Below are 26,800 nucleotides of genomic sequence, written 5' to 3'. Positions count from 1 at the left end.
TAATATTGTCACTTTTTCAGCCAGGGTCAACACTTTTCTAGGTTGTTTACTGTTTGGTTCAGATTCACTCAGTTTTTTCAAAATGGTGACTTAAAGATTGCCCAGATACTGTACTGTACTGTAGACACAAATGAAATCGTAACAACAATGAACGCCCACAATCAAGCACTCCAGTAAGCAACATGGAAGACAACACACTCGCATTGTGCACCTTCTAATCCAGGAAATAAGTTATGGACACTTTCGTATCATGTTTTTCTATTTTCTATTTAGGCACTTTTTCTATTTTATGACATTTTCTTCAAATTTTCTTCTAGTTTTCCTCTGAAAATCACAGATAAGCCAACATTAGACCTGCAATCGGCGAAATGGTGCACATAATGCTTTGCTCAGGTAAGCAAATTCGCAAATGGCGAAGACACAAATGGTGGGACTTTACTGTATTTCATTTTAAACAGCAAAAGATTTCCATTTAAATGCAGAAAGGTGAAATCAAGAACCTAAAGCTGGAACCAGTTGATACCGGGGAAAGTTGTGGAGGAATTCTACCTGACGGTACAAAGTGGATGATTCAGAGATGGTTGGAACATGGTAGGGAATCAGAGCCTGATAATTTCTGGGAGGCCAACTGCAGTTTGGACCCTATTCTCCTGGGTGCTTTTCTCCTAAAAGGGATCCATACCTTAGTAATCCATGAATACTATCTGACTGTGACCCACCACATATATTTCTCTAAAAATCACCTCCTGCAAGAGCTTCAGGAATCTCTCCTCAGACTTGACCAAACCCCAGGTCCCAGGACCAACATCTTAATGCTTACAATCCAATTCCCAGTGCTGTTGGAAGAATTGTCTGCAATACTCCAAGATGTACAGACCTTCCTCGCCAGTGTTTTTATATTCCAAGTGCCCTCCTGAATGATCCAAGTGACAGGGATTTCACTAGTATTATCAGCATTTCCCTTTCCAGTATTGGGAAATTTGTCCCTCCCGAAACAATACTCCCAGATCCAGGAACATTCCAATGTTGGTGTCAGCATTCAGGTTAATACTACATCTTTGAATCGTGGTGCTGTTATCCACATCTTCCTGCTTGACCTGAAGCCTAAACTTTGTCTTCACTTTCAATGTTAAATATCACAGAAGATCAATTAATGTATCCAAAACCTTGCATTTGGACGTGTACAAAGAGTCAATTTCCTATTCTCCCTAATTTTGGTAATGCTTTTATGTCAACATTTACACTGTTCAGAATGGTATATTAGCATTTGATTTGGCTTGGATTTTGCTGTAGCAATAATGCTGGGATTGTCACTCACTGTCACTCCTTGCATCTAAAAATTAGGTGCACTGTTGCTTTTTTGTTTGCTGAACTGGACCTGTTTTGAAAATGCTATGTCACTTTCTGATAGCTTTAAAATGTACTCTTGCACAACAGTTATGTTGCACTTCCAAGATTCAACAGTTTTATGCCAACATTAAATGCTTTGTTGAATATTAAAGATACTGGCGGTAGTTTTACAAGTTCAAGCTGCCAGGAGATACCCCACTTGCCAACAGCGCAAAATCCGTGCTCAATCTGCCCAGAGCTCATTCTAGTCAGAAATTCCTGGATAGTCTGTGCCCAAATTACAAATTTTTGTTGCTGCCAGGAGCAGCTCATCCAACTATTAAAATTCCAATCATCTCTGTATGATCTGATATTCACAGCATTCAGCTCAAATACTGGCACTGCATGTAGCCTGGACACTACTATCGAATTGGTATCAGCACATGGGAAGACACGTGAGCACAGGTGGGCTATAGCCAAGCCAGGAGTAAAGAACAGCTCCCTGGTGGGTAAGGTTGCAGGCAAGTGCTGCTGAAGAAGACTTCAGGTGAGGTCCTCAATGGGCCGGCATACCACGCCCATCCACTGTCAAAAGGCATGGAGATCACCGGCTTCCACTTGGCAGACATTGCACAGTTTGCCTTCTCTTTAGCCTCTGCTCCATCTCCCTGTCATCCTTCAGGCCCAGAGGTACCACTAATGTTGCTCTCATATCTGTTGCAGCCTTTGTATGGACAGGCACCTATTTCTCCCTGTGACAATGCAAAAACACTACAGAAAATACAGCAGATCAACACAAAATATTTCAAGCCACTTTGCAATAGAAAATGATGTCAAAAGTTACCATCATCTTGAGTGTTTGGCCCTTTAAAGAATCCAAGTGCAAAGCCCATCTTGCAGCCTCACTGGATCTTTGAAGAATGAAGACAAATACGTACACTGGACTTGTATAATCCAAATTTGGAATCCCTTCGTCACATCAGCCAGCTAACTATGTGACATCAGGATAACACCAATTCAAAGCCTTTCAACATACACAGGAGACACGTCTGCATGCACCCCTCTCCTGCTTCAACATTGTGTAGACTGCGCAGAAAGCAGTGAGCAGCAGTAAGCTTCAATAGCACTCCTGGAAGCAGTGGCAAATGTGTACACACACTAAATAAACTGTACTAAGAATACATCACATATTTAATGCATCAATATTTAATATTGTATAAATTAGCCATCCATAAAGTGAAACCTGAATAAGTCTTTTTCTAATCTTGCCCCTTTAGTTTCAGCAAAAATTACCGCCAAAGTGACACATTTCAAATTGCTGCTTCTTCAGGCCCAGGATTTTGCCTATTACATCCATTCCTGTGCAATGTTTTGACTGAGAAATGGGGTCAGAGATCAGGGTTGTTGTTGCTGAAACTAACAAAATGTAATAGCTTATTTAAATGAAAAACAATTATTCCTGGTGCAAACGCAACATTGATTCATATTGTAAAATCTTGTCTGTCAAAGGTTAAAACATTTCTGGCAGCTGTTGCTTAGCCCTTCCTTACTCAGTACTGTACCTGAAAAAATATGTTTCATTACATAAAACACCGCACTTTAAAATGAAGAAAAATGTTTCCAATTTAAAATATTCTGCCCCGTCTTCCCCACTAATTATTCCAAAGTAACTTAAAAACAACACTGCTACAGGAATGATTTCTGAGACCTTCTATGCAGCCTCAAAGAAATGCTGGAAAAACACTCAATTAATGTCAGTGCCATGCTCTAGTACACCATCTAGAGATTGTTAGGTCTTGGGTGTCAGCCTGGAGCAAGCAATTATCTTAGAATTAAATACTGGTTGAGAATATGTTCAGTTTTTTAAAACAACCTTAAGTGAAACAACTAAAGGGGAGGGAAAAAGAATCTTCTAATGTTGTTATCCTTTTCTGCAGCAATGTTATCCTTCAATGGTTTTATTCTATCAACGTCTGAAGTATAAGATCTGGAAGATTCCATTCTACTATTATCTATTCTCCCACTATATGTGGTAGCTACTCATTAATCATAGTACACCATCACTTAGAGTTACAGCCTAAGCATAACTGAAACTTCATGCAGGCTTCAATAACGATTCAACTTCAGGGTCCAGTAGTCACAATACGTATACAAGGAAGTTGAAAACAAAATAACAAGAGAATTCTAGAAAATAACCAAGATCATTGAAAGGTTTGAACAGGACAATTCTTTTTCAAAACACATATTATTCTGACAAGTACTCCCAAGTAATATTTCTACTTACTAATTGCTGAAATCCTATTCTGACAGGCTGCCAGAATACTGACAACATTCTCTAAATGAGAAGCATTTCAACTGTGTTTAACTTGCTACAAGAATTCTGCTATGATCCTTCAAATTGTTAATTATTTTCCTAGGATTGATTGCTGAAATGCAACTAACTGACCAGGTTTAGCTACCATCTGTTTTCACACTGTGTGCTATTTGTGCTAGAAACAAGATACTAATATTAAAAAATATTAATATTAAAATGACAGAAATGTCATTATTGATTGGTTATGCAGCATTGTGGATGAACATATATTCCAAAAGGCTTTTCTCTTTTTAAAAACATTAACACATCATACTTTTAGGCTGAAATGTATAAATAATACTCATTTCCATACCTGGCTTTTGTTGGGAAATTCTGACTAAGGTCTTGCATTAACTTCAAAGCATCATAAACAGGAGTGGAGACAATGCGAGTAGCTGCTTGGAAACTTAGATCTGAAAACAAAAACTGGGTAAGAAGACGGTAGATGTTGCTTACATTTGTACAATTTCAACCCATCTGGCAGTCTTATTCAAGAATATATTTGTGTTATAAGAACAATCCTGCTTGCATTTATAATACATAGAAGTGGAACACTGAAATTCATGACACAGAATCACAGTGCAGAAGAGGCCCTTCGGCCCATTGAGTCTGCACCGACACGTGATAAACACCTGACCTACCTACCTAATCCTATTTACCAGCACTTGGCCCATAGCCTTGAATGTTATGACATGCCAAGTGCTCATCCAGGTACTTTTTAAAGGATGTAAGGAAACCCGCCTCCACCACCCTCCCAGGCAGTGCATTCCAGACTGTCACCACCCTCTGCGTAAAAAAATTTTTTCTCACATCCCCTCTAAACCTCCTGCCCCTCACCTTGAACTTATGCCCCCTTGTGACTGAACCTTCAACTAAGGGGAACAGCTGCTCCCTATCCACCCTGTCCATGCCACTCATAATCTTGTACACCTCGATCAGGTCACCCCTCAGTCTTCTCTGTTCCAACGAAAATAACCCAAGTCTATCCAACCTCTCTTCATAACTTAAATGTTTCATCCCAGGCAACATCCTGGTGAATCTCCTCTGCACCCCCTCCAGTGCAATCACATCCTTCCTATAATGTGGCGACCAGAAATGCACACAGTACTCTAGCTATGGCCTCACCAAGGTTCTATACAACTCCAACATGACCTCCCTACTTTTGTAATCTATGCCTCGATTGATAAAGGCAAGTGTCCCATTTGCATTTTTCACCACCCCACTAACATACCCCTCCGCCTTTAGAGATCTATGGACACACACACCAAGGTCCCTTTGTTCCTTACAAGTTCCTAGTGTCATGCCTTTCATTGAATACTCCTTTCCAAAGTGTATCGTCTCACACTTTTCAGGGTTAAATTCCATCTGCCACTTATCTGCCCATTTGACCATCTCGTCTATATCTTTCTGTAGCCCAAGACACTCAACCTCACTGTTAACCATCAATAAAAGCAGTGGTCCTTGCAATGGCCTTTAGGAAACATCACTGTATACCATGCTCCAGTCTAAAAGACAACCATTTATTATGACTCACTGTTTTCTGTCCTTAATCTAATTTTTAAATTTTCTGTCCACTCCCACTTTGACTTCTCTCTCCTTGGATTTCCACATCGTTCAAGTTCAACATAAGCTTGAAGAACAGCAACTCATCTTTCGATTGGGCACTTAACAGCCTTCTGGACTCAATACTGAGCTCAAAAATTTCAGATCATAACCTCTGCGTCCATTTTGCTTTGTACTTTGGTTTTGTTTTTAGATGGCTAATGATTTTGCCTTTCCATTTAATGTCCACTAGACACATTTTTTGTTTTATTATTTGTGCTATGTGACTTCTGTCTTGCAGCATTATCCTTTTTGGCATTTAATCTCTGCTGTCTTCCATCCTATCACAGGTCCCTTTAGTGTTTTCCCTAATCTATACTTGTTTTAAAAAGAATTACAGAATCATAGAGTTGTTACACTATTGGACTCATCGTCTGCGGACAGAGCAGCTGTGTCAACACCTTCTTCCTCCACTGCGTCCCCCCTTTCCAGTGCCAGATCCTGGAGAGCGCAGCATGCAACCACTATCAGAGACACAGGTCTTGCAGTCCACCCCCTGAATGGTCCAGGCATTGGAAGCGAATCTTGAGAAGATCAATGGTTCTCTCTTCCACCACACTTGAGGAGGTGTGGCTCCTATTGTACCACTGCTTGGCCTCTGTTCTTGGATGGTGAAGAGGTGTCATGAGCCACCTTCTGAGGGGATAGCCCATGTCACCCAGCAGCCATCCATCCAGCCTGGCTGGAGCACTGAAGAGCCTTGGCACCTGGGAGTTTCTGAGGATGTAGGCGTCATGGGAGATGCCTGGGTACCTTGCAGAATCTGCATCCTATGGTCACACACTATCTGCACGTTCATGGAGTGGAATCCCTCCCTGTTGGCAAAGGCTCTGAGCTCACCCGCTGGTGCCTTGATGGCCACATGTGCAGTCAGTCGATTGCAGTCTGAATGCAGGGGAACCCAGCAATCGCAGCAAAGCCTCTGGCTCACTCTGCCTGCCTGACCTCGTACATGCGGTAGTGTATGAAAGTCAATGCACGGCTGAACAGAGTGCCTGTCACTAGCTTGACACAAATGTGGACAGCTGATTGGGAGACTCCACAAAGATCACCCACCGACCCCTGGAAAGAACCAGAGGCATAGAAGTTGAGGGCCACTGTGACCTTCAGCACCACTGGCAATGGGGTGTCCACCCACACAGTTGGAGCTGATCTCAGGGCCAATCATCTGACAGATGGAGGTCACTGTCTCCCTTGAGAGACGAAGCCTCATTCGGCATTGCACCTCAGATATATTGAGGAAGCTGCATCGCTGCTTGGCAGCAGGATAGTGGCATCTTCTGCAGCCCCTTCCACCTTGGACTTCCTGTTAGCTCTGTGCTCCTTGTGCCTGTGCCTGTCCTCTCACAGATGGCTCCCCTGGAGGCTGAATATGGACTCCTGGCCTCCTCCCCCCTCTGGCTCTCTCTTCCTCCTCAGATGAGGTGCCTCCAGTGGAGACCACAGTCCTCATTCCCAGGGTAAGAGAAGGCTGTCTGATACGTGGAAGGCCCCAGGTGTTATGACTCCTCCAACTAAAGCTTGTTATTTCTGTCAAAGCAGCTCTGAAGAGAAATGAAGTTATCCTGTTCACACAAGCAAGTAGCAGTAAGTAATAAACTAAAGTTCTAACAACTCACATTAGCGAACCCACTCAGCCCTCTCATTCTGCTCGTGGATGAGTTTTTTAAAGAAGTGGCCTACCCGCCTGCCCATTGCACCCGTGTGACACCCTGAAAATCGTAAGGGTTGCGCAAAATTGATGTCAATTTCTGCCTCAAGGGCCTTAATTGGCCCATTAATTAATGGCGGGCATTCCTCTGAAATCACGGAGTTTAACCACTCGCTGTCTCACTTTGTCCTCATGACTCCATTGCTTCGCTTGCCAATTATCTTAAATCTCTGCCCTCTTGTTCTTGATTCTTCCACGAATGGGGACATATGCTTCCTATCTACTCTATCCAGACCCCTCATGATTTTGAATACCACTATCGAATCTCCACTCAACCTTCACTTCTCTGAGGAAAACCACCTGAACTTCTCCGATCTATCTACATAACTGAAGTTCCTCTTCCTGGAACCATTCTCGTGAATCTTTTCTGAACTCTCTCCAACACCTTCAAATCTTTCCTAAAGTGTGCTGCCCAGAACTGGGAGCAATACTCCAGTTAGTCGAGGCTGAACCAGCATTCTATGCAAGTTTAATATAACCTTCTTGCTCTTGTACCTTATTCCCCTATTAATGAAGCTGAGGATACTGTATGCTTTATTAACCATGCTCTCAATCTCTCCTGCCACCTTCAATGACTTATGCACATAAACATCCTACACCCCTTTTAGAGTTGTACACTTATTTTACATTGTCTCTCCATGTTTTTCCGAACAAAGTGAATCCCTTCACACTTCTCTGCATTGAATTTCATCTGCTACTTGTCTGCCCATTCCACCAACCTGTCTATGTCCTTTCTGAAGTTCCACACTATCCTCATCACCATTCACAATACTTCCAAATTTTGTATCATCCGCAAATTTTGAAATTGTGCCCTGTACATCAAGGTCTAGGTCATTAATATGAGGAAAACCAAGAGTCCCAACACTGACCCTTGTGGAACTCCACTACTAACCTTCCTCCAGTCAGAAAAACACCTAATAACCACTACTCCGTTTCTTGTCACCCAGCCAAATTCTTATCCATGTTGCTACTGTCCCTTTTATTCCATGAGCTATAACATTGCTCACCAGTCTGTTGTGTGGCACTGTATCAAATGCCTTCTGGAAGTCCATGTACACCACATCAACAGCATTGCCCTCATCAACCCTTTCGCCATATGTAAATCCCTTCTTTGGTCCCTAATCAAGTCCATTCTTCCTTCTACCACCCTTTACTACTTATATGCCTACAGAAGACTTTGGGATTCCCTTTTATGTTAGCTGCCAGTCTCTTTTCATTCTTTTCCTTAGTTTCTTTTAATTGCTTTCTCATTTCCCCTTGGAAACTTTCATACTATACTTTTTCTGTTGTTTTATCCACCTAACTCTGTCATAAGCACACTTTTTCTTCTTCATATTAACCTCTATCTCTTCCATCATGGAGGAAGCTCTGGATTTGTTTGCCCTACCTTTCCCCTTTGTGGGAATATACCTTGACTGTGCCTGAGCCCTCTCTTCTTTAAAGGAGGCCCATTGTTCAGTCATCGTTTTGCCTGCCAACTGTTATCTGGCCCAAATTCATTCTAATCCCATTGAGGTTGGCATATCTATCTCATTTCTAGTTTATTGCAGTTCTGATGATTGGTCATTGACCTTAAACGTTACCCGTTTCTCTCTCCACAGATACCGTAAGGGCTGCTGAATATTTCCAGCATTTTTTGTTTTTGTTCCATAATGCAATACATTGAAACAGCAATATGGTGCATCACTGGACTGCAAATGATAGTGGTAATATCTAGGTAACTAATCCAGTGTTACATGGATTTCACAGGAGCATTAACCCTTTGAGAATTACAGTAACATCCAGTGTAACAAAAATACCTTAGAAGAGATTGCACTGCTTCACCTTTCTGGATAAAGAGATAAAATCCTTCAGTGATGTACAATTTGACTTAAAATTCAATTATGTGAAAGACTGCAAGCTGAAAGATGCAAAAGAATATTCTATTAATCTGCTTCATAAGTTTAAGGAGCCTTTTCATAGTAAGCTAATTCTCTTTTAATTATTCCATCAAAGATTAACTGAAATATGCAGAGGTCTAAAAGGATCAATATACATTACCTTAATTTGGAGATCTCATCAGCCTATTAGATAATTATGAAATGAAGCCTTTGTATTTTCAAAAGGCAGTCACCAAAATGATTATTCTATCATAATTTACATCCTGGTAGCAAAGTATTAAATCATAGACTGCTACAATACATTTGTGAATATGTACTTGATTTTAAAAAATGGCTTTTGCTTCGTTAATGTAACAAAATATGTCAAAAAAAGCCTTTATCATATAGCTGTAATTCATAAATGTTCAACTGAAAAAAACACTGACAGAAATTGTAAAGAATACCTTGAAGCTCCCACACTTTCAATGGCGCCATGTCATTAGTGCTTTCAATAAGATACTTTCTTAACTCCTCCAGCTGGTCTTTTAAATCAGGATATAGGTGCCTGTTCAAAGAGCAACATAGCAGTTACACAGAGGGATAGGCAGAGAGAGGAGTGAAGTGTGTGCAGCAGGGGCTGGCAGGAAGGAGGAACATGTGGGAAGGAGAAGGTTGTGGGGGAAAGAGGAGGAGGCTAATAGTCAATCTCCTTCCTTCTATTCTATGGTTCACAATGGTTTGCTTTGAGTGAGCACAAGGCACCTAACGGTGGCGTAGACAGGGCAGATTTTATTGTACAGCATGGGTGGTCAGCTTCTTTATCTTTTGAGTCCTCCAAATTACTTTTGAAAACATGCTCATTTGTACATTTTAGTCTATGTCAAAGGTACATATCACAGATAATAATTTATAATGTACCTGTTGTCATAATAAATGCTTGTGGTGGAAGAATGAATCCAAACCTGTTTTTTTCACTTCAAGCTGGTTTATTCTCTATACAGCTCCTCAGTGCTACAGACGTCCTTAGTAGCTTTCACACAGTGTTCCAGCTCTATCTATTTATACTGTTTAGATGGGAGAATCAATGCCCATCACATGTTTTAACTAGCAATTGTCTTTAACAAGATAATTGCCATGCAATGTGATTACTGATACATTGACAGATTGCCCTCCTTTCTTTTAATTAAAGCTTTGAAAAATTAACGAACGTTCTTTTTGAAACAAACAGAAGGAAATAAAGTCACGCATTTTCACATTTACAGATCCCCACATTTCCTTTACTAAATATATATATAAATATATAAACAATTACAAAGCAAAAAAAAGTTCTTTTTCATTCCATCATCATAACATCAGATGCCCCTCTTCCAAAACATTTAGTAATTTCTCTGAGCAGGCATTACTTTTTGTAAAAGAATCTAATAGTTAATAACTTGCGTTAACCCATTGTACCTTCTCTCGCTCTTCTCCCTAACATTTATTTTATGCTGGCCAGGTCTATTCTTAGCCTCTTCTCAGCTACACTTTTCACCGAATGAACGTTATCCCAAAGAGACTGGTTGGCAGCTTAATATCTATGGGCAAATTTTTCTCACATTGCCCCTTATATATTTGTCAGTATATTGAATAAGTAAACCCCCTATCTGTTGCTTCTACTACTGCCAGTGTTTCAGCTGCTAAGGTGCTTTTCACTACTCTTTTTATTTTCTTGGCCTCCCAAGCCAGCAGGTAACATTTATCATTCTTTCCAACAAGAATATGATAAACCCTGCTGTGCTATCTGGAAGATTAGCATGTGAAACATCGCTAAAAATGACCAACCTCATATTTTCTGGTCCACCCAAGGCTGGAAACTTGAGTGTGCATCTTTCTGAATTTATTTTTTTAATGTTTTATTTGCTGTCAGAACTTCCTCAACTGTAGCATGTTTCATCATAGCATTTTTTATCATAGTGCTCAGCTCCAATACGTCATAACTAGCATTAGGTCTAGTCTGAGTGCACCACCAGTTCAACTGCCCAATCAAACTTCTCAATTGTTCTGTATCTTCCTTGGTAATAGGATCCTCTTTGTGTGAGGTTCTAACCCAACATACTGGGATATGATTAACATTTTCTAGATAAGATTGTTGATTCAATCGCTCCTGATTTACTCTGCTTAATGTTTAAACATAGGTATTTAAAAGCCCCTGAAGCCTGATTTCCAACGTGAATTCCTTCTTTATCTTTTCAATTACCCATTTCTCAAATTCTACAGAGCCTCCCCACAGGAAATCATCAACATGCATGACAAAGATTCCTGCTAGTTTTTCCTTATGGTACCAGTAGAACATCGCGGGTTCTGCCTTTAACTGAATGCAACCTGTTTTCAACAGGACAGACTTCATGGAAAAATACCATACTCTTGACACATCATTCAATTTATAAACACACTTGCTCAATTTCCACAGTTTTCCTTCGACATCACTGGCTTCTTTGGGTGGTTTCAAAAAAAAAATTTATCTTTGAAACTTCTCCCCCTTTAAAAATGCAGCCTTTATGTCAATCGATTTCCACTCCCAGGAATAGGATGTTAAAATAGCTAAAAAATCTTCAAACCCACTTTCCCCATGGTAGGTGAGTCCATTCTGACATTTTGATCGCCGATTCTCTCTTCAAAGCCTCAGGCTACTAATCTCACTTTAGCCTTATACCTACCCTGTGGGAGTACCTTTTCTATACAGGTCCTGTGTCATACCTGTGTGATAAGGCTGGCTGTCCCCTGTCAGGTATTCAGTATATACACCAAATTTCTTCCAACTTCCTAACTCTTTCCATTTGGCTTGCTTCATTAGCCTTTTTTCCAATTTATTAGCAGTTACTAAAATCTCTCGGTCATAAGGACTTCTACTTATATTGACATTCCTAGCTTGCTCTCTAGTCCTCATTCTTGTTAAGTTACGGCCTCTACTCACATTCCTCTCTTTCTGGACTACTACAATATGATCCTTCTCCCATGCAAGCAGGACCCTGTTCGCAGTCCGAATTTTTTGGACAGCCACTTTCTAGTCCACTGACAGGACTCATACTGCGCTTTCTGAGTTTCCACATCTTTACCTCGGTTTGCCAATCGACACGTTTTGTCTCCTGTCCTTCATCCTGCACATTTAGCAAATGCTTGTATTTACCAATGGCCTTTCCTGTTCTTCCTATGATACTGGCATCCCTCCACACACTGGTCCCTTCAGGCATGTACGTTACCTTTGCTCCTACTTTGGGTAGTTGCCCTTTTGGACAAATGGCATTATCTTGTACCTCAGTATTACTTTGTTCATCATCTGCCGTAGTCTGCTCCTCATAACTGCCCAAAGTGTGTGTATATGTAAAGCGAATGGTGCCTCCTCGCTTTCTATGTCCTGTTCAGAACATGTAAAGGTATAGTCAGTACCAATTAAATGTGAAGAATGTACCCTAACAGTTTGATTGCCATGTTGCACAATTACTAGCTTTCTATCACTCCCCATAACCTTGCCAGGACCTTTCCACTCTTTCCAGCCTTCCCTTTTATAACGTACCATGTCTCCTTGTCTAAACTGTATTCCTGATGGTCTTATGCGGTGATGTAGGGCTCGCCAAATTTTCTGCAAAACCTCAGCTTTAATTAAAGCTTTTCTGCCTGCATACAAAGTGCTCAGATGAGCAGAAAAGGTGGAGCTAATGCTAGTCCTTTCTAGAGCAGGGGAGCATCTGACAACACCAAAGGCAACTTTGGATTTCTTCCATACAACAACTGGTATGGACTGTACCCCCCAACAATTTGAAAAGAGTTCTTTGCGTGCACCACCCATGCTAATGCTGTTTGTAATCTGGTTAATCAGCCAATATTTTATGTAACATGTCGTCTATTACCACATGGTTTCTTCCACAAACACCATTACTAAACAGGCTCTCAGCTGCAGTGTGCAGAACTATGATGTTCAAATTGTCACACATCTCAAAATTCCTCATTGGCCAATTCCCCACCATTATCTGTCAGGAACTTGTTGGTGTTCCTAATCCTGTTCCTACCCGTTTCTCCATGATCTTATCAGCAATGGTTCTTTTGTCTTTACGATGTACTACAGTGGATGGGCTAAATCTGGTTGCCATATCTATACAGTGTACTTAAAAAAAAATCCCTATCCTTGTCCCAAACTTTTAAGTCCATTACCACAGCATCGTTAAACTCCCTGGCTAGTGGCAAGCTCACAACAGGATGTGATGGTGTCTTAAAATATTTAAGACAAATTTCACACTGAGCAGTGATTTGCTCAATAAGGGCTTTGCAGCCTTTATCAACCACTCCCGCATCTTGAAGTAGCCTTCAGTTTCTGTGGCACCGAATGTGCAAACTGTCTATGTAACTTCCAAATTATCTTCTTTTTGTCCACCAAAGTCACATTCCTGGCAGTTAACAAAACTTCACGAACTTCTTGATGAGAAATCGTTGGCTTTCTTAGACGCAGGCAGAAATGGCCTGACCAAGTAAAAAGTTGATCCACATTTCTTCCAAACACAACTGCTCATTCTTCATGTCGAGCATCATCTGAACTTAACAATAGCAATATCTCACTAGAAACCATGTAAGTACTGATAATCAGACTGCTCCCTGCTATCGTTCAAGGGAGAACCACCCATTTGAGGGTGCTAATGTGTTATCATCTCCAAACCTAACGCTGGTAGAGCTTTCATACTCCTTGAACTTCCACCGGTCTTTCTCAACAAGAGAGCTCAGATCGCAGTTAAGCCAGTCCATACCACAAGTGCAACCACTATCCAGAACTGCACAGTTAAAGGAATTGACCATTAAGATACTCAACACTGGATTCAAACTCTCAGTGACCAATACAATTACATCATAGCAGTCACCATCATCATTTTCAGTCTCAGAAGAATCCATCTTGTGGGTCACTTCAAAAACGTGATTCTTTCACTATGGGCAGTTCATTGCGTAATGATACCAGGAATCACACTGAAAACACTGATTAACCATTCCCTAGGCATTTTTTTGAGTTGAAATGCCCACGGGCTTTTTGTCTCGACTCTCAAATTGGCTAGGGTTACAATGGTTTTCAGACCCCCTGTCGTTAACCCCGCCTTTGTATTGGAATATTTGTCTAATATTTGGTCATCCTTGAAATTTGGGCACCATAGAATCCTCCATAACAAAAACAAAAATACCTGGAAAAACTCAGCAGGTCTGGCAGCATCCGCAGATAGGAACACAGTTAACGTTTCAAGTCCAAATGACCCTTCAACAGAACTAAGTAAAAATAGAAGAGAGGTGAAATATAAGCTGGTTTAAGGGGAGAGGGGTGTGGGACAAGAAGATCTGGATAGAGGGCCAGTGATAGGTGGAGATAACCAAAAGATGTCACAGATAAAAGGAAAAAGAGGTGTTGAAGGTGGTGATATTATCTAAAGGAATGTGCTAATTAAGGTTAGAAAGTAGGACGAGTAACATACAGATAGCCCTAGTGGGGGTGGGGTGGGGGGAAGGGATCGAAATAGGCTAAAAGGTAGAAATAAAACAATGGATGGAAATACACTTAAAAATAATGGAAATAGGTGGGAAAAGAAAAATCTAAATAAATTATTGGAAATAAACAAAAAGGGGGAAAATCGGAAAGGGGGTGGGGATGGAGGAGAGAGTTCATGATCTAAAATTGTTGAACTCAATATTCAGTCCAGAAGGCTGTAAAGTGCCTAGTCGGAAGATGAGGTGCTGTTCCTCCAGTTTGCGTTGAGCTTCACTGGAACAATGCAGCAAGCCAAGTACAGACATGTGGACATGAGAGCAGGGTGGAATGTTGAAATGGCTAGCGACAGAGAGGTCTGGGTAATACTTGCGGACAGACCGAAGGTGTTCTGCAAAGTGGTCACCCAGTCTGCGACTGGTCTCTCTAATGTAGAGGAAACCGCATTGGGAGCAGCGAATGCAGTAGACTAAATTGAGGGAAGTGCAAGTGAAATGCTGCTTCACTTGAAAAGAGTGTTTGGGCCCTTGGACGGTGAGGCCCACGGAACTCATTTCTCGCTATCTTGACTCCGTTCTCTCTCCCCTTGCCCAGTCCCTTCCCACCTACATCCGTGATTCCTCTGACACCCTACATCATATCAACAATTTCCAGTTCCCTGGCCCCAAACGCCTCCTCTTCACCATGGATGTCCAATCCCTCTACACCTCCATCCCCCACCAGGATGGTATGATGGCCCTTAGCTTCTTCCTCGAACAGAGGCCCGAACAATCCCCATCCACCACTACTCTCCTCCGTCTGGCTGAACTTGTTCTCACACTGAACAATTTCTCTTTAAATTCCTCTCACTTCCTCCAAATAAAAGGTGTGGCTATGGGTACCCGCATGGGCCCCAGCTATGCCTGTCTCTTTATGGGGTATGTGGAACATTCCTTGTTCCAGTCCTACTCCGGCCCCCTTCCACAACTCTTTCTCCGGTACATCGATGATTACTTCGGTCCTGCTTCGTGCTCTCGTCTGGATCTAGAAAAATTTATTAATTTTGCTTCCATTCTCCACTCCTCCATCATTTTCACATGGCCCATCTCCAACATTTCCCTTCCCTTCCTTGACATCTCTGTCTCAATTTCTGGTGATAGACTGTCCACCAATATCCATTACAAGCCTACCAACTCCCACAGCTACCTCGACTACAGCTCCTCACACCCCGCTTCCTGTAAGGACTCCATCCCATTCTCTCAATTCCTTCGCCTCCGTCGCATCTGTTCTGATGATGCCACTTTCAAAAACAATTCCTCTGACATGTCCTCCTTCTTCCTTAACCGAAGTTTTCCACCCACAGTGGTTGACAGGGCCCTCAAACATGTCCTGTCCATCTCCCGTGCATCTGCCCTCACACCTTCTTCTCCCTCCCAGAAACATGATAGGGTCCCCCTTGTCCTCACTTATCACTCCACCAGCCTCCGCATTTAAAGGATTATCCTCCGCTATTTCCGCCAATTCCAGCATGATGCCATCTTCCCTTCACCCGCAGCACCCCCCCCCCCCCAACTCCCACCGCCCAGCGGCATTCCACAGGGATCGTTCCCTCCGGGACACCCTGGTCTACTCCTCCATCATCCCCTACACCTCAACCCCCTCCCATGATACCTTCACATGCAACCGCAAAAGGTGCAACACCTGCCCCTTTACTTCCCCTTTCCTCACCATCCAAGGGCCCAAACACTCCTTTCAAGTCTACTGCATTCATTGCTCCCAATGCGGTTTCCTGTACATTGGAGAGACCAAATGCAGACTGGGTGACCACTTTGCGGAACACCTTCGGTTTGTCCGCAAGAATTACCCAGACCTCCCTGTCGCTTGCCATTGCAACACACCCCCTGCTCTCTTGCCCACACAGCTGTCCTTGGCATGCTGCATTGTTCCAGTGAAGCTCAACGCAAACTGGAGGAACAGCACCTCATCTTCCGACTAGGCACTTTACAGCCTTCTGGACTGAATATTGAGTTCAACAATTTTAGATCATGAACTCTCTCCTCCATCCCCACCCCCTTTCTGATTTTCCCCCTTTTTGATTTTTCCAACAATTTATATAGATTTTTTTTCCCACCTACTTCCATTATTTTAAAGTGTATTTCCATCCATTGTTTTATCTCTACCTTTTAGCCTTTTTCAATCCCTTCCCCCCACCCCACCCCCACTAGGGGTATCTGTACCTTGCTCGTCCTACTTTCTACCCTTAATTAGCACATTCCTTTAGATAATATCACCACCTTCAACACCTCTTTGTCCTTTTGTCTGTGACATCTTTTGGCTATCTCCACCTATCACTGGCCCTCTATCCAGCTCTTCTTGTCCCCCCCCACCCCACACACCCCCCCTCCCCCCCCCCAACCTTAAACCAGCTTATATTTCACCTCTCTTCTATTTTTACTTAATTCTGTTGAAGGGTCATTCGGACTTGAAACATTACCAGTGCTCCTATCCGCAGATGCTGCCAGACCTGCTGAGTTTTTCCAGGTATTTTTGTTTTTGTTTTGGATTTCCAGCATCCACAGTTTTTTGCTTTTATCATAGAATCCTCCATCCTTTGTTTCACGGCATAGCTGTTCGTATTTGCTAAGCAAGTGGCTAGGGGCAACTGTTTCCCCAGAAATTTTTTAGGCAGCAACCATTTGATCTAGGAGAGATTCTTTTTTTAAAATTGAACCTCTGTTAGTACTAAAAGACTATCAATGTTGGAAATGCAAGCACAGTCCAGTAATTTAAACACCAATACCGATTCCGGAATTTCAAGTTCAAATCTCTGTAGTCTCCTGTACCATTTATTAAAATCCATGATATATTCTTCCATGGACTGATCGTCTGATTTCTTAAATTTATCAAAGATCGTCCAAGCTTCATACGCTTCCAATAACTCATCCATTTTGTAAAACCTATCCAAAAATTGTAACAGAAGTTCTAATCCCTTGTCATGACCCAAATCATCCACTTGCCACTCTGAAAATACTCCTTATCTTACTTTTGGCTGGTAATGATATCAATGCCATACCTTGCTTTTTTCGGGGTATGAAAGTAACTTGGGTCCACATTCCAACTTCAGCTTTCCACTGCTGATAAGGTTCAGAGTCAGAAAAAAATTGGTGGATAGTCAAAACTTGCGATTTTGCACCATCCTTCTGCCATTCAACAATTTAAATTGCCAGCAACAACACACTTTTTTTCCCTCAGAGGATTGAGACAAAAAGCGTCATATACAACAATCAATCACTAAAGCTTAAAGTCTGCTACCAAGTGATTCACAATAAATGCTTGTGGTGGAAGAATAAATCCAAGGCTGTTTTTTTCACTTCAAGCTGGTTTATTCTCTGTACAGCTCCTTAGTACCACAGACTTCCTAGTAGCATCCACACAGAGGCCAGGATTCTGCCCTCGTCAGGCGGGCTCGGTGGGACAAGCGAGAGCGGTCAGGAAGCCGACCACCACCCGCGATCGGGCAGCGGCCGTGATTTCACGCTGGCCAATTAAGTCCTGTCCAGCAAGAAATGCATGCTGCAGTGCTCAGTGCTGCCTGTGTGGCGGGGGGGGTAGGACAGTGAGCAGGGAACTTCGCGGATACACACAAGTGCACTCAGAAACAACTCCCTGAGGCACAGGGCTGACTCAGGGAGCTGAAGATATAAAAAATTTAAAGTAAAGAATTTAAAAATGATAATAAAAAATGTCCCCACATGACAGAAATCAGTATGAAAATTTTCCATTTTTTTTAATGATGGATCGAAACCTCATCCTGTCTGTGGATGAGGTTTCGCAGAAACTGAAAAGGCCGCTTGACCTTTTCACCTGCCCACCAAGCGTAAGGATGGACGGGCAGCGAAAAATTTATTTCAATTAGATTTTTAATGGCCTTAATAGGCCTGTTAATTGTCAGCGGGCACGCTGCTAACTCCCGCACTCGCCCGTTGACTGAAATATCGCGTGAGTGATATCGGGACACTCGCTCGACATCATCGCGCGCCATTTTACACTTGTTCGGGCCGGGCATGCGTCCACTCCACCCGACGAGCAGAAAGTTCTGCCCAGAGTGTTCCACCTGTATCTATTTATACTGTTTAGATGGGAGAATCAATGGCCATCACCTGTTTTAGCTAGCGATTGGCTATGCAATGTGATTACTGATACATTGACACCTGTTCTCAAATTCTTTAAAAAGACTATTCACATAAACAGTCATGGAAATTCACTTCAAAAGACACATTCCTCAAACAAGATTTCCTGACCTAACTTTTCTTGAATCCTTTGCAGAGCAGTTTTATCAGTGTCTCCTCTGCCTAAACATTCCTCTATTCTATGGTTAATGGACCCTTGTGCCTTATGTTTACTACACTAGCCACCAATGATATTCTTTAATCACTCCTAATTGATATCATCCCAAATAATTATTTTCTTCCACAAGTATTTCTTGAAGATGATATTCAGATATTAAAAGCAGAAGATAAGCTTCCTTCAGTAGCCATGTACTGCTATCATGTACATATTATAAAGACTGTTGTTTCAAAGAAGCTTGAAAGAAGTTTGACTTGTACACTTGCATGTTCAAGGTTGTCCAACAAAGTTATTTGGGGTGAAGAAGGAAGGAATGGTTGTTGGCGGGTGAGGGGAGGAGTGGCGCATGGTGGGAGAGGAGATGAGAAGGTCGGGATGGAGGAGAGAGTGGGAGGTCAAATCTGATGCCAAGATTGCAAACATTCTGGTTCAGTCTGAGCCTATGGTCAGGGAGGGAATGGAGTCAGTGATTAGGAAAAGGGATTTGTGGTAGATTTCCCACTATTTAATTGGAGGACATATTTGCTCATTCAACACTGGCTGTCAGAGCATAAACGTGTCAAATTAGGCAGTGGAGAGGTTGAGATGGTGAGGTAGAGCTGGGTGTTGTCAACATACATGTTTTCAGGTGATTTTGCCAACGAGCACTTGGATTTTAAGATCTTAAAAGGTCATTTATAGATTTTGTGTATTTCTGTGATGCTGTAAGGCCTCCCTTTGTTTCTTTTTAATATGTATTATCTTCATACTTGTGTCAAAATGTAATCAACTGTGTGGTGGATCAATGTCCTGAGCTCAGAAATGGGTGGTAGGGACATGGAGTGAGGAGGACACAGGATGAAGGGAGAAGATTTTTGACCAAAGACATCAACTCTGAGGCCTATTTGGAACTTTTTTGAAGAAATAAAGACTGGACAAGGTTATACACGCACACAGATGTGTCAGGACATGCCACTGGGGCAGTGGCTAACCATCAGACACCCTCATCAAGGTACAAGCAAAATACTGCGGATGCTCGAAATCTGAAATAAAAATAGAAAATGCAGGAAAAACTCAGCAGGTCTGGCAGTTTCTGTGGAGAAAGAAACAGAGTTAATGTTTCAATTCTGTATGAAAGAGTCATACGGACTAGAAATGTTAACCCTGATTACAGAAACTGACCTAGACAATGGTCTCTCAGGTATGTGTGAATAGCTTTTGACCAAGGCATAGAAATCACATCCATTACTGGCAGGTATCTGGAGACACCCTCCTGCAGGTTGTCTTTGCAAGGCCAGGGTGAGGTTGATAATCTAATCAGATGACTCTATTTAAGACATTACCTTGTATGCTGAGAGACAGGGTTCAGAAAGGGGTATAAAGCCACAGCTCCCAAGGACATTGGGGCTGCAACCAGGGAGTGTGATTTGGTCAGTCACTGTAAAGCTTGTTTGGTCTATATAGCAAATTATTCTGATCCTCATCATCACAAGGTTTCTATGGGCAGATCCTTCAGCTCAGCGAGCAGGGTTGGGGCCCGCTCTCCAAGGCTTAAAATGACATGCGGTGACATCAGGCATGTGTCTCGACACGTCACCGCGCGTCATTCAGGTTTTCAGTTCAACGGGTGCGCACCTGCCGAATTGTCTAAGTCTTATTAAGGCCAGTTAACCATCAATTAAGCTAATTACCTGAGCTGCCCTGGACGACCTTAAGGTTGTCGGGCAGGCGAAGAGCCCAGGCGGCCCTCGCATTTTTCATGGAACCTCATCCACGGGCGGGAACCGACCTACCTGTCGCAGATGCATCTGTCCATGACAGTAACGGTAGGAGTGACCACCACACAGTCATTGTGGAGACGAAGTCCCACCTTCACATTGTGGATACCCTCCATTGTGCTGTGTGGCACCACCACTGTGCTAAATGGTATAGATTTGGACCAGATCTAGCAACTCAAGTCTGGGCATCCATGCGGCGCTGTGGATCATCGGCAGCAGCAGAATTGTATTCGAACATAATCTGTAACCCCATGGCCTGGCATATCCCCCACCCTACATTTACCATCAAACCAAGGAATCAACCCTGGTTCAATGAAGAGTGCAGGAGGGCATGCCATGAGTAGCACCAGGCATACCTAAAAATGAAGTGTCAACCTGGTGAAGCTATAACACAGGAATACTTGCGTGCCAAAAAGCAGAAGCAGCAAGTGACAGTCAGAGTTAAGTGGTTCCACAACCAACGGATCAGATCCAAGCCCTGTAGTCCTGTCATATTCAGTCGTGAGTGTTGGCGAACAATTAAACAACTGGAGGCTCCACAAGTATGCCCATTCTCAGAGATGGAGGAGCCCAGCACAGCAGTGCAATCTTCAGCCAGAAGTGCCAAGTAGATGATCCATCTCTGGAGGTCCCCAGCATCACAGATGCCAGTCTTCAGCCAATTCGATTCACTCGTGATATCAAGAAATGGCTGAAGGCACTGGATACTGCAAAGGCTATGGGCCCTGTCAATATTCCTGCAATAGTACTGAAGACTTGTGCTGCAGAACTTGCCACACCTCCAGCCAAGCTGTTCTAGTACAGCTACAACACTGGCATCTACCCGGCTATGTGGAAAATTGCCCAGGTATGTCCTGTCCACAAAAAGCAGGACAAATCCAACCTGGCCAATTACCACCTCATCAGTCTACTCTCGATCATCAGTAAAGTGATGGAAGGACTCATCAACAGTGCTACCAAGCAGCACTTGCTTAGCAATAAGCTGCTTATTGACACCCAGTTTAGGTTCCGCCAGGGCCACTTAACACCTGACCTCATTACAGCCTTGGTTCAAACAAGGACAAAACAACTGAACTCCCGAGATGAGGCGAACGTGACTACCCTTGACATCAAGGCCGCATTTGGCAGAGTGTGGGATCAAGGAGCCTGAGCAAAACTGAAGTCAATGGGAATCAGGGGAAAACTCTCAGCTGGCTGGAGGCATTTCTAGCATAAAGGACGATGGTTCCAGTTGTTTGAGATCAGTCATCTCAGCTGCAGGACATCACTGCAGGAGTTCCTCAGGGTAATGTCCTAGGCCCAACCATCTTCAGCTGCTTCATGAATGACCTTCCTTCCATAATAAGGTCAGAAGTGGGGATGTTTGCTGATGAATGCCCAATGTTCAGCACCATTCGCAACTCCTCAGATGCTGAAGCAGTCCATGTCCAAATGAAGCAAGACCTGGACAATATCCATGCTTGGGCTGACAAGAGGCAAGTGTCAGCCACACATTTCTCCTACTCAGTCAGAGTCCCAAATGTAGGTCAGGTGGTGTTGGCCTCGGTGGTGGAGGGAACATGATGAGGGAGACTAAATGTGTACAGGAGGCGAGGCCTGGGGCAGGTCCCAGCTTCAGACACAATGGTATGGGAATGGCAGCTGTGAAAGGGGTGTCTTTGTCATTGTTGGGATGGGAGAAGTGTACCCACGTAGCATTGCATGGGACCACCCTAGTAAGGATGATATATGGACTCCTCAGGTCTGTGCATGAGGAAAAGGGGGAAATGTTCCAATTGTAACTTTAAAGGCCATAAGGAAGCTCACTCCTTTTGCTAATAAGATCAAGATTAAAACAAAGACTATAGGATGCCTTCGCCATACACCAGGACTAAAGAATGATCTGGTTGTCATTCCCACGAGTGGTACAGTATTATGATGTGCACCACGAGGTAGTGCCAATAATGATTAATTTAGCGGACATGGGACTACCCCCATGGTGTAAACATCAAACACAAGAATTGCAGAATTGAATGCTGTATCAAGTTGGGAACATACTGGCACTGCGATTGATGAGGATGAACGTGCTAGTCTGTACGAGGATTCAGGGAATCAAACAAAATCTCACTTGCACAGGCAGGTACGACTTAGTTTGACTAATGACACGGCAACCATATTTAACACTGGGACATCATTTGTAAATAGTTTAGATTCAGCCACTTTAGATGAATAGGTAATAACTGTTCGAGATAGGTTAAGGAAGATATTGAATGAGATGAATGATGTTGAACAGGATCAATTAGAGGAAGATCAAATTATGACCGTAGAAGGTGCAACACCTGCCCCTTTACTTCCCCTCTCCTCACCTTCTAAGGGCCTAAACACTCCTTTCAAGTGAAGCAGCATTTCACTTGCACTTCCCTCAATTTAGTCTACTGCATTCGCTGCTCCCAATGCGGTTTCCTCTACATTGGAGAGACCAAATGCAGACTGGGTGACTGCTTTGCAGAACACCTTCGGTCAGTCCACAAGCATTACCCAGACCTCCCTGTCACTTGCCATTTCAACACTCCATCCTGCTCTCATGCCCACATATCCGTCCTTGATCTGTTGCATTGTTCCAGTGAAGCTCAACGCAAACTGGAGGAACAGCACCTAATCTTCCAACTAGGCACTTTACAGCCTTCCAGGCTGAATATTGAGTTCAACAATTTTAGATCATGAACTCTCTCCTCCATCCCCACTCCCTTTCCGATCCCCCTTTTTCCCAATAATTTATATAGATTTTTCTTTTCCCACCTATTTCCATTATTTTTAAATGTATTTCCATCCATTGTTTTATCTCTACCTTTTAGCCTATTTCGATCCCTTCCCCCCACCCCACCTCCACTAGGGCTATCTATACCTTGCTCGTCCTGCTTTCCACCCTTAATGTCACCTATTAGCAAATTCCTTAGATAATATCACCACCTTCAACACCTCTTTGTCCGTTTGTCTGTGACATCTTTTGGCTATCTCCACCTATCACTGGCCCTCTATCCAGCTCTACTTGTCCCACCCCCCCTTAAACCAGCTTATATTTCACCTCTTTTCTATTTGTCCTTAGTTCTTTTGAAGAGTCATAAGGATTTGAACCGTTAACTGTATTCCTCTCCGCAGATGCTGTCAGACCTGCTGAGTTTTTCCAGGTATTTTTATTTTTGTTTTGGATTTCCAGCATCTGCAGTTTTTTGCTTTTATCAAATTATAACTGTTCATTTGCAAGATGTGGTGGGAGAATTGGAAAGGCATACCCACCGCATGACTGAAATTCTAAAAGGATAAAAATGCCTCTGTGGAAGCTACGGAAAATGATGCTTCCACAATGTATGGTCCTTGGTTGGCGAAAACCTCCAAAAGATTGTGGAAGGGAAGCTGTCTTCCTGGGTCACTGATAAACATCTCAGGGCTATGCCCACTTATCAACTTACCTGTAAAATCAGAGGACTCATGCAGGTGTACCCGGTGAAACATGAATGCCATCTGGGGAACAGTAACACAGGCATGCTAGGGTTGATTCTGTATTATCCTGTCCTAAAGGAAGGGGAGACACCTAATCCTCTTTTTAGAGTCAAAAACACGGGGGTAGCAAGTCAGGGCCATGTGTCTCACTATGACCAACACCCTAGATACGCGGCATAAGTGGACAGGATTACTTGGGTAGCCCAGGATTTGTCTGGGTGCACTCGGAGAAGGATTACTTTCGTTTGCCATATGATGTAACTGAAAATGTAGTATCAATCTGGGAGTTCACTTGGGATCAGCAAGGGCCAAACTGCACGATCATGGTGACCCAGGGAGCAGAGTTCCCTGCACGTGGCATATAAAAGAAGGGGGAATATTGCGTTACAGTCATACAATGGGAATACCAGTACAACGACCTGATCGGTCCTAATCTGGACAGGACTTTGTGTTTTACCCCAGCTTGACCTGTTAGACTGGGTGCACGGGTATTTTTAAATATTTATGCTCATGCACAGCTGAATATTAGTGTAAGGAATAACTTGAAAGGACAGCTACATGAGCTGCTGCCCGTTTTGGGTATGACTTACCCCCGAGCAGCAAATCAAATGGACAGGCGTATTCGATGGCAAGTTGGGAGAATCTCACGAGAAGGCCCTAGGCATGTTTCGCAGTGATGTAAATCCGGGAAATGATTGTCTCGTCCCCTTGTCAATGGCGGGCCGTGTTTCTCACCGTTGGACATTGGGAACTTAATTTGAATATGTTTGCGGGTCATTACTGTGGCCACATGCCACAATCACGCCCCACATCAAATTTAAACCCCAGGTCGGCCTCATTTCAGAAAGGCATGATTTACAACTGCCTTTAAAAGGTGTGCACCTGGATCCTGGACTTTGAGGGGAACTTGGAGATGAGTGCAGGACTAGACAGGGTAGATGTAGGAAGGGTGTTCCCAATGGTGTGGGAGTCCAGAACCAGGGGTCATAGTCTGAGGATACGGAGTAGACCATTTAGGACTGAGATGAGGGGAAATTTCTCCACCCAGAGAGTGGTGAGCCTGCGGAATTCATTACCACAGAAAGTAGTTGAGACCAAAACATTGTATGTTTTCAAGAAGGAGTTAGATATAGCTCTTGGAGCGAAAGGGATCAAAGGATATGGGGAGAAAGCAGGAGCAGGCTATGGAGCTGGATGATCAGCCATGATCATAATGAATGGCAGAGCAGGCTTGAAGGGCTGAATGGCCTACTCCTGGCTCCTAGTTTCTATTTTTCTATGTTGCCTGAACATCTTATAGATCCGATAGAGGATTCACACTCCAACAAACATTTTTATACCCTTCAACAAAAGAACAGGAAATTAAGGTAGAAATACCAGTCCTGTTAGAATTTTATAGGTTTCTATGAGATCCCCTCCCATTCTTCTGAACTCCAGCGAATATAATCCTAATCGACTCAATCTCTCCTCATATGTCAGTCCTGCCATCCCAGGAATCATTCAGGTAAACCTTCACTTCACACCCTCTATAGCAAGTACATCCTTCCTCAGATAAGGAGACCAAAACTGCACACCATATTCCAGGTATGGTCTCACCAAGGCCCTGTACAATTGTGATAATGGCTACTGGTGGGGCCTTGGTCTTAGCGTCAAAAACTACATCGCTGGATACGAATCATATTTCACATTCCGGTTGTAGTACTGTCATTTATTGTTCTATGATCAATGTCATTGATGCAGAGCAGAGCAGTGGTTGAAAACATTACTGATGGGATGAAATGAGGTGAATAGATTAGATTTGCAAGTGTAGTAATATTCGTAGGCGAAATTATACACTTAAGGGTGGATGCTGTAAGGCATTTATATATTTTGAGTGTTTCTCTGATGCTGTAAGGCCTCTCTTTCTTTCTTTTTAAGATGTATTATCTTTATACTTGTGTCAAAAAGTAATCAGCTGTGAGGTGGATCAATGTCCTGAGCTCAGAAATGAGTGATAGGAACATGGAGTGAGGATGACATTGGACGAAGGGGGAAGATTTTTCACCAAAGACATCAACTCTGAGGCTTCTTTGGAACTTACATAAAAAATAAAGGCTGGCCAAGCATATACACACACACTGACACAGGCGAGCCAGGACATGCCATGGGGCTGTGACTAACCAACAGACACCCTGATTAGAGAAACTGACCTAGACAATGGTTTCCCGGGAATGTGTGAATGGCTTTCTTCCTGCCTTACCACAATACTGAAATCACACCCATTGCCGAAAGGTACCTGGAGACACCCCCCCCCCGCCCCCAGCAGAGAGCAGGAAATGACCGCTTGCAGGTTGTTTATGCATGGCCAGGTTGGGATTGATAATCCAATCAGATTACTCGATTTAAGACATTACCTTATATGCCAAGAGACAACGATCAGAAAGGGGTATAAAGCCACAGCTCCCAAGGACATTGGGGTGGTGCAACCAGGAAGTGTGATTTGGTCAGTTACTGGAAGTTGTGCGTAGGATCACTCCTGCATGGAGGCGATCACCTAAGCCATCTTTCGCTTTATCTGGAGGTTGAAAATGGACCGTGTTTGCAGGGACACAATGCACAAGCCTCTCGATAAAGGGGGAAAAAAAACTACCCAACATCGCCCTCACACAGATGGCCGCCTTTGTGTGTGGCTGCATCAAGCTGTGTGTAGACCCTCGGTACGCAAACACTAAGTGTCACTACGCCCTGAGGTTCTACCTGTCCCTGGTGTTGCAAAGGATGGGTCTGGCCGTGCTGCTGTGGAACGCTCCAAATAGTTGGACCACCTGCCCCTCATGGGAAAATTTATGCAGAGAAACACCTTTGACCACAAATCCATCAGGCAGTGGTTGGCATGTGTCATCCTAGAGG

General features: G+C 43.1%; 1 protein-coding gene across 4 annotated transcripts in view; it reads right to left on the bottom strand.

The window, feature by feature from the left end:
• uggt2 (UDP-glucose glycoprotein glucosyltransferase 2) overlaps positions 1 to 26,800 on the bottom strand; it is a 437,193-nt gene that overhangs the window by 322,248 nt on the left and 88,145 nt on the right. For all 4 annotated transcript variants that reach the window (XM_041199272.1, XM_041199273.1, XM_041199274.1 and 1 more), the window contains exons 9-10: positions 9,319 to 9,419; positions 3,996 to 4,095 (exon numbers count right to left, since the gene is read on the bottom strand). In XM_041199272.1, coding sequence (XP_041055206.1) covers positions 3,996 to 4,095; positions 9,319 to 9,419 — 201 coding nt within the window. The remainder of the gene's footprint in view (positions 1 to 3,995; positions 4,096 to 9,318; positions 9,420 to 26,800) is intronic.

This window comes from Carcharodon carcharias, chromosome 11 (genome assembly GCF_017639515.1).
Source record: "Carcharodon carcharias isolate sCarCar2 chromosome 11, sCarCar2.pri, whole genome shotgun sequence".
NCBI lineage: Eukaryota > Metazoa > Chordata > Chondrichthyes > Lamniformes > Lamnidae > Carcharodon > Carcharodon carcharias.
Note: the sequence above shows the minus strand (reverse complement) of the source record. Positions and strands in the feature narration are given on the sequence as shown.